The sequence below is a fragment of the Pristis pectinata genome, chromosome 8 (genome assembly GCF_009764475.1).
Source record: "Pristis pectinata isolate sPriPec2 chromosome 8, sPriPec2.1.pri, whole genome shotgun sequence".
NCBI classification, from domain to species: Eukaryota; Metazoa; Chordata; class Chondrichthyes; order Rhinopristiformes; family Pristidae; genus Pristis; species Pristis pectinata.
In genome coordinates this window covers 54,718,492-54,729,486 of record NC_067412.1, presented here as the reverse complement: position 1 = coordinate 54,729,486, position 10,995 = coordinate 54,718,492, and the positions used below count along the sequence as shown (strand labels likewise).

Here is a 10,995-nt window from a genome sequence, read left to right as displayed (position 1 = left end):
AATACAAATGCTGTGGGTAATTCTCCTGACCATCTCCTGCAGACAATCTATCTGCCTTTTAACAGAAACATTCATTGTCCACTTATTCTTTAAAGGAAGGTTGACTGATACAATGTGATATGATGAATTTACACTTCGCTTTTACCATGGTCAATGTGTTGGGTTGTTTAACAAAGAGATTAAAAATGAGATCTGATAGTCAATTGAAAAGAAGATTGTAGCCGTGGTTGAAGGGATGATATATCCAGAGATTTGGGGGGGCGGGGGGGGGGGGTTGATTGACAGATAGTGAGGTGAGAGGGGTAGGGTAGGAAACTGGTGAGATGACAGATCTACTGCAACCCATGAAAACCGAATGACCGAAAGAATGGACCAGAAATATCTGCAAATCCTTGAAGACTTTTGTGATATTCACAGCCCGGTTAAGTGAAGTTACAGCAAGATCCTTCTGGAGGGAAATTAGGAAGAACTTTCTCACAAAAGGCAGGTAGCAATGCTGAAGCTCTCGTGAATGTGGAATCTCTTCCAACCACCATCCACCTCCCCACCCATCCCCATCCCTACCCCTACCTTTTCTCATCCCACCTCCCACCCGTCCTCCTCTCCCCCCCACCCCACCTCTCCCTGTGAGTGAGTGAGTGAGTGTGTGTGTGTGTGTGTCTGCGTGTCTGTGAGGAGCAGATCATTTCAATAGTAGAGACCTGGTGGAGATTTAAACCTCATGAATATCCCGTTGCCGGATGATCTTATATGTCAACCAGTAAAAAATATTAAAAATTAGGAACGTGACTGGGAAAACTGCTCGGGAGATTCTGTCAATCCGCTTCGCCCTGTCCACAAATCTCTGTCGGATGGATTCTGTGTCCCTCGGTGGGGGCTGTGGAGATTTAAACGGGCTCGTCCCCTCCAGCTCTGCGCCGTCCCTCACGTGTACACAGTGACCCAGGCCATAGCCACGGAAACAGAAGCGGTTTCCCCCCTGCACATCCGCCTCCTGCCGGTTTAGAACAGAGCAAGGACATCCCATCAGGAGATGACAGACAGGCACAGCACTGTATTCAGTGATGAACAGATACACACACACACACACACACACACCCTTGTGGACCCTTTCCCTGCAAGTGATTCAGCCCGAGCTTGTTCCTCTCTAAAGTGGAACAGCCATGGTCCTCTCTGGGTCTCTCAGTCCAGCCCTCTCTCAAGCAGATATTAGGTCACAATATTGTCCTCTCTCTCTAGATAGTCAATACTGGTGTTCGCTCATTTTCTACAAATTGGGCACTGTCCTCTCTCTGTCCCTCTCCCTCCACCCCCTCTATAAGCTGGGCAGAGTCTTTTCTCCCTTTCCCTCTCTCTTTAAGTTGGGCACTGTCACTTCTCCCTCTCTCTTCCTCTTTCCCTCTTCCTCTCTCCATATTAGGCATTGTCCTCTCTCTCTCTATGTTGAGAACTGTCTAGCTGCCCACAGTAGGCCAGCTGGTAAATCAAAACACGGCCTAAACAGCAGTGAGATCCTGGGCCAGGGGTCCACTATGGACGCTCCTGCAGAGCCACTGGAGGTGGAGGGAGAACGTTCCATGGCTACCCCTGGTGGGCTGGAAATGCTGTGATGTCCCATTATGACAAACAATCCTTGATGAGTGAAGGGGGCTGTGACCTTTCTTGTCCTGAGTGGTGAGACGATTCAAGGCCTTTGGCTGTGGCCGGTTCCCTGTTGAATTGCCTTCCAGTTTATGTGGGAGTGCTGTTGTAGTTGGGAGGATGAGAGAAGAGACAGCTTAATGTTCACCTAAAGCTCCAGCTGTTGACTGTGTTTATATGCATTTGTAAATAATTAGCTTTGTATAATTTTGCATTGTATGCAAACAGTTAATTGGTTAAAAAAAGTTACTCTATGTAGTTATATTTGTCATGGCTTGTTACTTTTGCAAGGGGAAAGCTTATAGCAAATGAACAGAGTTCAGATTTAAGGTCAATGAGTTTTCACCTGTTCTGATGAAGGGTCTTTGACCTGAAATGCAAGTCTGTTTCTCTCTCCAAAGATGTTGCCTGTCTTTCTGACTTTTTCAAGGTATTCTGATTTTATTTCAAAGTTTCCTTCAGCTGCATTTTATTTCCTTTTCAATAATGGTTACAACTTGGTCCTTTCCTCCAGTCAGTTCCCATCCGATTTTCTCTCTCTCTCTCCACTTCCCGATCTCTCTTTCTCTCTGATCTCCCTTTTAGTTCTCTTTCAACCTCTTTCTCTCTCCCCCTTTCGGCTTCTCTCTTACTTTGACTCTCTCTGATCTCTTTTTTTCTGTCCTCCTTATCTCTCTTTCCCCACCTCCCACCCCACCACCCTCACCAACCCCCATATCCTTCCCAACCCCACCCTACCCCACCTGCCTCCTTCCCCACTTCCCTTACCCACCCACCCCCCACCCCTATCCCTACCCCACCCCTCTCCCACCCTCCCTCCTTCCCACCCCCTCCCTACCTGACTCCAACCCTACCAATACCCTACCCACATCACCCCTCCCACCTTCTCTCTAACCCACCCTGACCCACCCTCTGTTCTCTAGCTCCTCCCAACCTCACCTCTGCTCCTACCCCCCTCTACCCCACCCTACCCTCTCCTTACCCACCCCTCTCTACCCCAGTTCCCCTCTCAACCCCTCCCCATCCCTACACCACCCACCTCCCCACCCCATTCCTTCCCCACCCAGCCCCAACCCCTCTCCCTCCTCCCCCTTTCTCCTTGTGGCCCACACATTTCTCAGTCACTGAGAAGGTGGTTTCTCTAGTCATGTGTGCTGTCATCTGATTAAACAGAATTAAAGACGACATTCCTCACAATCTGTTAGGGGTGGTAAACGTGGCGAGGGAGCTGCACAGTACATGGATCTCAGTGGACTGTAACCTGCACAGTGCCTATCGTCTTCCAGGATGTTCTCTTTCCTTCCAGACGTTCCCAGACTATTTGTGTTCACAAAGTCGTGGGACAGAGAGCATATCTGGCTTTGCACAGGTCATGGACACAACACCACTAGCTTACCCTGAAGCCCACACTGCAGAACTGGTTCGGAGTCCCGAATATTGGCTCCCTGCTCCTCAGACCATCCTCAGGCCCCAGTGGGTCTCTGCTTTCTGCCTGGTTGACCAGCCCCTGTCATACACATGGCCCAGTGAAAACAAAAGCAGAGGATCATTGGTCAGCCATTAACCACTCATTGATTGTTTATTGATTGCCTCTTATTGATCACCCATTAATCTTCATTGATTGTTCATTGAAAATATTGATTGCTTGTCATTGATCCTCTATTGATCCCTTATTGATCACTTTTTGATGCTCATTATTGATAACACATTGATCAATTAACAATTATTCATTGATCACTCATTGATTGCCTGTTATTGATCCCTGATTGATCACTCATTGATTTCCCATTATCGATCACTCATTGATTGCTCATTAGTTGGATAATTTCAGCAACAAATAGCAAAAGTATCTATTCAATGACATACTAATTGCTAATGACAGGTAATCAAATTGCTTAGCTCACAAAAAATAACTGCAGAGTTTTATTTGTTCAGTCTGATAATAAAAACATTATCTTTTAATTTATTTCCTATACTGTTCAACAAACAGAGTTAATGTTTCGGATTGATGACCATTGTTCAGAGCAGGTCATTGACCTGAAACATTGATGCCGTTTCTCTCTCCATAGATGTTGACTGACTTGTTGAGTGTTTCCAGCATTTTCTGTTCTTATTTTCTATTTCCAGCTCTGATATATTTTGCTTTTCGATCACATACACCAGGTGTGGTCTAGCTAAGGTTCTGAGTAAACTTAACGCTGTTCCATTACTCAGGCTTTTGTTTACTTTTTCTTATTATTAACTGATAAGAGGAGATTCACCAGGATGTTGCCTGGATTGGAGAACTTTAGTTATGGGGAGTGAAAGGCTGGGCTTATTTTCCCTGGTGTGGAGGAGGTTGAGGGGTGACCTGATAGAGGTAGATAAGGTTATGAGAGGCATGGATAGGGTAGATAGTCAGAATCTTTTTTTCCCATGTTGGGGGTATCAAAAACGAGGGCATAGGTTTAAGGTGAGGGGAAGGAGATTTAAAGGGGATCTGCAGGGTAAGTTTCTTACAGAGAAAGTGGTTGATATCTGGAATGAGCTGCCAGAGGAGGTGCTGGAATCAGATGCAATCACGTTTAAGAGGCATTTGAATAGACAAGGCATAGAAGGATACGTTCCTAATGTGGGAAAATGCAATTAGTATCGGCAAAAAGGTCGGCATGGATGTGTTGGGCCAAAGGGCCTGTTTCTATGCTGGACCACTGTGTGACTCTATGATAACCTGCTCAGTTTGTGTCTCTGTGCCCCTAAATTCCTTTGCTCTCCTGAGAATCTTCCTGTCTTGGAAGTACATAGCTTTGCTACTTTTCTATCAGAAGGCAATATTTCACCACCTTACCATTTGCATGCCCAATCTGTGGGTTTATTGACCTATTAAGGTCATTATAAGGGATTAGGCGCTGAGGGTTGAACAGCGGAACTAACCTGACCAACTCAAGAACAAATTCAGATGGAAGTTTGAGACTTACGATCCCTTGTGGCCTCTCCTTCCTCCGTAGCCTTATGAAGTCCTTGTGCTGTCGTGACACAAAATTGACTGCGGCATATTCAAGTAAAGCAGCAAAGACATACAGGAGACACACCGCCATCCAAATGTCGATGGCTTTGACGTAGGACACCTGTTGGGTGAAAGGTCCTCATTACCCCGAGCTCAAGTTGGTTGGAAAAAAAAAACATGAGAAAAGGCAAAGGAAGCAGCAAGTGTCTAGTGCAGCAATGTCAGGGATGACTTAAGGATTTAAATTAATCTGTGGCTCAGTAGTTGTGTGTGGGTCGAGACAGGGGAGATGTTGGGGCCACTTTCCCAAACATACAACACCACCTTCTTCACATTCTAGTCACCTGCAGCAATGGGTGGCTGGCGCAACAGAAGTCCCGATTATTTTCCTTCCTCCCCTAACCTGAGGACATTGAGGGAAATTGTGAAAGACTTTACTCTCCCCATTTTGTATTGTGATTGAGATTGGAACTAGAGTAAGATTGGATCATTGGATCACCTTCTGCTTATGTACAGGCAGACATTGCAGGGTCAGACCTCTCAACCCTGAGGTACAATGCGGATACTTAGAACTGGTGTAGATGATCCCCCCTCTGTCCTCCCAAAACACCAATGGGTTTGTCCACCTGTAGCTTCCCCTGAGTTCCCACTGTATTATCTTATACCTGTGGCTCCCTGTTTTGTATTCCTGTTACATTTTCTACCTTACCAAACCCTTTAGTAGTTTTGAAGTCATCTTCTGTCTCTTTCGCAGGACTTGTTCAGTCTGTCCTGTTGTGTGTAAATAGATAGCAGCCAGTGTCTTTGGAGAAAGAGTAAATATTCAAAGTTGACAACCTGAAATAATCAGTGGATTGGGTAGAGTCAACCTGGATTTACAAAGGGGAAATCATATTTGACCAATCTGTTGGAACCAGCACAACAGACAAAAGTGGATGTGTTCATAGAGTCAGAGAGTCGTACAGCACAGACACAGGCCCTTTGGCCCATCATGTCCACACTGACCTTTTTGCCCATCTACACTAATCCCATTTGCCCACAATAGGACTGTATCCTTCAATGCCTTTCCTATTTAAGTACCTGTCTAAATGCCTCTTAAATGTAGTGATTGTATCTGATTCCACCACCACCTCTGACACCATGTTCCAGATATCAACCACTCTCTGTGTAAGAAACTTACTCCTCAGATCCCCTTTAAACTTCTCCCTCTCGCCTTAAACCTGTGCTTTGAGAAGAACCATGAGAAAAAGATTTTGAGTTCTTACTCAATGCATGACTCATAATCTTATATACTTCTAGCAGGTCATCCCTCAGCCTTTGATACTCCAGAAATTCACTCCAGGTGTACCCGGACTTTAGGAAGGCTTTTGATAAACTGCGATACAATTATTGAACAAACTTGAAGCCATGGGATTGGGTGTAATTTTAGGATTGGTTAATGGGTAGAAAATGAGGAGTTGGAATAAAGGGGTCATTTTCAGATCAGCGGGGATCAGTACTCAGTCCTGCTATTCACAATCTATAATCGGTGATTTAGATGAGCAGACCAAGTGTAACACGACCAAGTTTGCTGATGACACAAAGTTGGGTGGCAGTGTGAGTTATGAGAAAGATGGAGAGAGGTTTCAGGGTGGATATGGACAGGAGAAACAAAGGACTGCAGATGCTGGAATCTAGATGAAAAACACGATGATGCTGGAGGAACTCAGCATGCCAGGCAGCATCCATGGAGAAAAGCAGGTGGTCAACATTTCGGGTCAGGACCCTTCTTCAGGACTCAAGAAGAAGGGTCCTGACCCGAAACGTTGACCGCCTGCTTTTCTCCACGGATGTTGCCTGGCCTGCTGGATGTAGACAGGCTCAGTGAATGGGCAGAGGTACGGCAGATGGAATATAACATGGGAAAAATGTGAGCTCATCCACTTTGGGGAAGAAGAGAAAGCCGGTGTATATTTTAATAGGTGAGAGATAGGAAGGTGTTGGTGTTCAAAAGGACCTGTGTGTGTTTATATCCAAATCAGTGAAAGTTTGAGTATCAGTGTGCAGTTCTGGTCACCACACTATAAGAAGGATATGATTGCGCTGGAGAGAGCGCAGAGGACACTCACCAGGATGTAGCCTGGATTGAAGGACTTTAGTTATGGGGAGAGATTGGATAGGCTGGGCTTGTTTTCCCTGGAGTGAAGGGAGCCGTGGTGACCTTACAGAAGTATGTAAGATTAAGAGAGGCATAGAATGAGTAGATAGTCAAAATCCTTTTTTCCGTGGTTGGGGTAGCAAAATCAAGAGGCCATAGTCTTAAGGTGAGAAGAAGGAGTTTTAAAGGGGATCTTAAGTTTTTTACACAGAGAGTGATTGATACCTGAATCTCACTGCCAGAGGAGGTGGTGGAATCAGATGCAACCTATTTGTTTAAGAGGCATTTAGATGGCCACTTAAGTAGGCAATGCACAGAAAGATACAGCCCTAATGAAGGCAAATGGGATTAATATAGATGGGAAAAAAGGTCAGCACTGACATGGCGGGCCGAAAGGCCCAGTTCTATGTTGTATGACTGTGTGACTCTATGGTGGAGCAATGGGATCACTGACAGGTTGATCTCAGTGGTGGGACGCAGTGGAGCTGACGTTGAGCTGACCTTTGGTAGCGAGGCCCTGGAGCCCGAGCTCTGTGTTGTCATTGTGAGGACGGTGGTGATGCCCAGACCGACCCGGGCTGGTGCAGCATCCATGTTGATCCAGAAGGATACCCAGGACAGGATAACAATGAGCAGGCTGGGAATGTACATTTGGATGAGGTAATAGCCCATTTGCCTTTCCAGGTGGAACTTCACTTCAATGCAGGTGAACTTGCCTGTGTCAGTCAAAGGAGAACAGAAAGAGATCACAATTCACATTACACACAGCCCTGCCTGCTATCACCGGTGCTGCTCCTGCTTGTCACAAGGAGAAACCATTAATTCCCTGGCCCAAGGGATTGGCCAAGACTCCAACCCCCAATATTTATCCACCTGGGAAACTAAGGTCAGCATGGAGACCATCACCATGGATCTGCCGTGATTCAGTTGAAGGGAGGAACAGGCTGGAAGGACTGAGTGGCCTCTTGTTGATGAGCAGCTGCTAGGTCTCTCAGTTTCTCTTCTCCTGGATATGGAGCAGAGTGGGACTGTTTCCCCTGGACTCCTATCACCCTGGTGTGGCAGAGGGGGTGGGTGTGGGGACAGGAGTGATGTTGGGGGTGGTGGTGAGGAAGTGCGGCTGTGGGTGAGGATGGTGGTGTGGGTGGAGGGGGTGAGGAGCTGTGGGTGGGGTGAGTATTGTGGGTGATAGTGGGGAGTGGTAGTTGGTGGCTGATGATGGGGGTCAGTTTGATGGGAGTGGGGATGACGGTGGTGGTGGGGGTGAGGCTGGTGGTGATGATGGTGGTGGGGTTGATGGGGTGGTGATGGAGCTGGGGATGGGGGTGAGGCTGATGGTGATGGTGGTTGCTGTGGGGGTAATGGTGATGGACGGTGCTGGTGAGGCTGGTGATGGTGGGGGGTGTTAGCTGGTGGTTGGGGATGGGATCCAAGCAGAATGAGTCCTGGTTTCTCACTGCCTGGGGTGGAGTTACACCCGTAGGAACCAGTCAACTGGTGGCTCCCTTGGTGACAAGTCCTGGGATGGCCTGAGCTACCCAGTCCCCCATCCCCACCTTCACTAAGGGTGGGATGTTCAACACTGAGGACACCTTGGCTTGCTGTGGAGATAGAACCGTGCCCATCCAGCCGAGACAAACCACCTGTGTAACAGCTTCGCAAAAACTTGAAGATGTTTTGTTCAGAGTCCACATGAGTGGTGTTGGTGCTTTGTATATGGAATATCTTGGTCTGATAAATGTGTTGACTTGATGATGCAATGATTGTAAAAACTTGTACTGATTGTATTGTAGTTTCTTTACATATTTTTATGAATAAAGTTTATTTTTGAAATAACAAGTATCCAGCACAACTCTTAGACTGCATGCTCACCTTGAGGTATACAATACACCTGGGTCATTGGTCAGGGAGACCAAATCATCGATCAAATGGAAGATCAAAGCATTGATCCTGTTAGACCACATCTCGGGCACTGTGTACAGTTCTGCTCACCACATTATAGGAAAAGGGTGCTTGCCAGGATGGGAAAAATAGTAGCTCTGAGGAAGGATTGGAGAGGCTGGGGAAGGGGGGAGGCTGAGAGGAGGTGTATTGAGGTGTGTAAAGTGGTAAAAGGTTGGGATAGAATAAATAGGAAGGACCTATTTTCCCTGGCAGAGGTTCAAAAACCAGGGGCACAGATTGAAAGTAATTGGTGGAAGGATTAAAGGGGGATGAGGAAAATGTTTTCCCCTAGAGGGTGGTGGGTGTGCGGAACTCACTGCCCAAAATGCTAATGCAGGCAGAATTCCTCAGTGTACTTAAACAGTGCTGGGGTACTTGAGGAGCTGTGACCTGCAGGGGGAGGAACCTCATGTGGGAAGTGGGATTAGGGATACCAGCTCAGGTACAATGGGCCAAATGGCCTACCTATGTGATGCTGGAAATTGTTTTCACAAATTGTTCCTGCTCTGCCGACCTCCACCAGTGAAGTGTCAGCAGCCCTCTCACCTGTGTTGTAGAACTTGGTGCAGTACCCAAGGTCTTTCTCATCATTTAGGATGAACTGTGGGAGCGTTAAACCCTCTGCAACTTGAACAGACCCCTCCTCCAGCCACTGGAATATCAAATCGTTCATAGTGTAGCCAACTGCAAAGAGGCAGAATAAGACACTAAAAACATCAGATAATGAAAGTCTCGTAGAGGTAGAACAAAGAGAGGGACAGAGCATATGTGAGGGATGGAATCGACTGAGATCAGTTAGCAGGCTGGGTTATACACATGGTCCACTACTCACAGCTCTCCAGTTGCATGGCACATGTCTGAACATCCATGGGGAAATTCTTCAGATCCATGGGACACGAGAGAACTAAGGTGAGCCTGAAGCGACAGGGAAGCATAGAGTCAGATTGCGTAGTTTGAGGTGTTCTTGTTAATGGTCTAACAGGGAGCAAGTCCCAGAGCTGGGAACACTCCAGAGATTGGCGCCTCACTGGTACCAGTGCTGAGGGATCTGGGCTTTTATATCTACTCATTTTCAGGATCAGGCCATCTCCAACATTTATTACCCATCTCTAATTACCCTGAACTGAGTGGCTTGCTGGCCCACTTCAGGGTCCACCACACCAGTGGGTCTGGAGTCATGTATATAGAGTTAGACTGCATCGGGACACCAGATTTTCTTCCCTGAACCAGATCTGTGTTTCCACATTCCAGTTGTTTTGTGATCATCATTATTCATGACCTAATGTGAGGTTATTAACTAAATTTAAATTCTCCAACTGCCATGATGGGATTTGAACTCATGTCCCTGAATTACTAGTCCATTAGCCTAACCACTGGGCTACCATCCTACGCCAGTGGGTAGCACTCCTGCGAGCAACCTCTCCTCTGTGCTGTACCAGCCTGATTTAAATCTCTGGAGCGAGACTTGGTCGACTCAGAATTCCACCCCCACACACAAGCCGGCCTTGTATTAGCTGTTTATGGAGCTGGGCTCCCAACATGGAAGGTGCAATGCAAACAGGTGCTTGTGAGAGTGCTTGCTTTCTGGGGATGTTGAGAGGAGCAGAGTGAATTGTACACAGTGACACTCACTTTAGTAAAATAATCTGCTCATTCATTAAGAAACAATCTATGAAGTTAAGGCTGAACAAGTCGATAGGGTGGTAAAGAAGGTGTATGGCATGCTTGCCTTTATTAGGATTTGAGTTCAAGAGTCAGGAAGTTATGTTGCAGCTTTATAAAATTCTGGTTAGGCTACATCTGGAGTATTGCATTCATTTCTGGTCACCCCATTATAGGAAGGATGTGCAGGCTATGGAGAGGGTGCAAAAGAGGTTTACCAGGATGTTGCCTGGATTAGAGGGCATGTGCTTTGGACAAACTTAGGTTGTTTTCTTTGGAGCAGCAGAGGCTGAGGGGAGACTTGATAGGAGTTTATAAAATTACGAGAGGCGTAGATAGAATAGACAGCCAGTTTCTTTTTCCCAGAGTCAAAATGTCTAATACTAGAGGGCATGCATTTAAGGTGAGGGGGGAAAGTTCAAAGAAGATGTGCAGGGCAAATTTTTAATGCAGAGAGTGGTGGGTGCCTGGAATGTGCTGCCAGGGCTAGTGGTGGTGGCAGGTATGATAGAGACATTTAAGAGGCTCTTAGGTAGGCACAGGAATGTGCAGAGAATGGAGGGATATCAACCTTGTGTAGGAGGAAGGGATTAGGTGTCATTAGCTTAATTAGTTTGGACTGAAG

At 46.6% G+C, this 10,995-nt stretch overlaps 1 protein-coding gene across 1 annotated transcript in view; it reads right to left on the bottom strand.

Annotated features, from left to right (window-relative positions):
- Window positions 1–712: 712 nt before the first annotated feature.
- Window positions 713–10,995, bottom strand: part of LOC127573790 (glycine receptor subunit alpha-4-like) — an 82,316-nt gene continuing 72,033 nt past the window's right edge. Inside the window, exons 6-10 of the mRNA XM_052022295.1 lie at window positions 9,541–9,623; window positions 9,255–9,392; window positions 7,266–7,480; window positions 4,599–4,748; window positions 713–994 (exon numbers count right to left, since the gene is read on the bottom strand). Coding sequence (XP_051878255.1) covers window positions 713–994; window positions 4,599–4,748; window positions 7,266–7,480; window positions 9,255–9,392; window positions 9,541–9,623 — 868 coding nt within the window. The remainder of the gene's footprint in view (window positions 995–4,598; window positions 4,749–7,265; window positions 7,481–9,254; window positions 9,393–9,540; window positions 9,624–10,995) is intronic.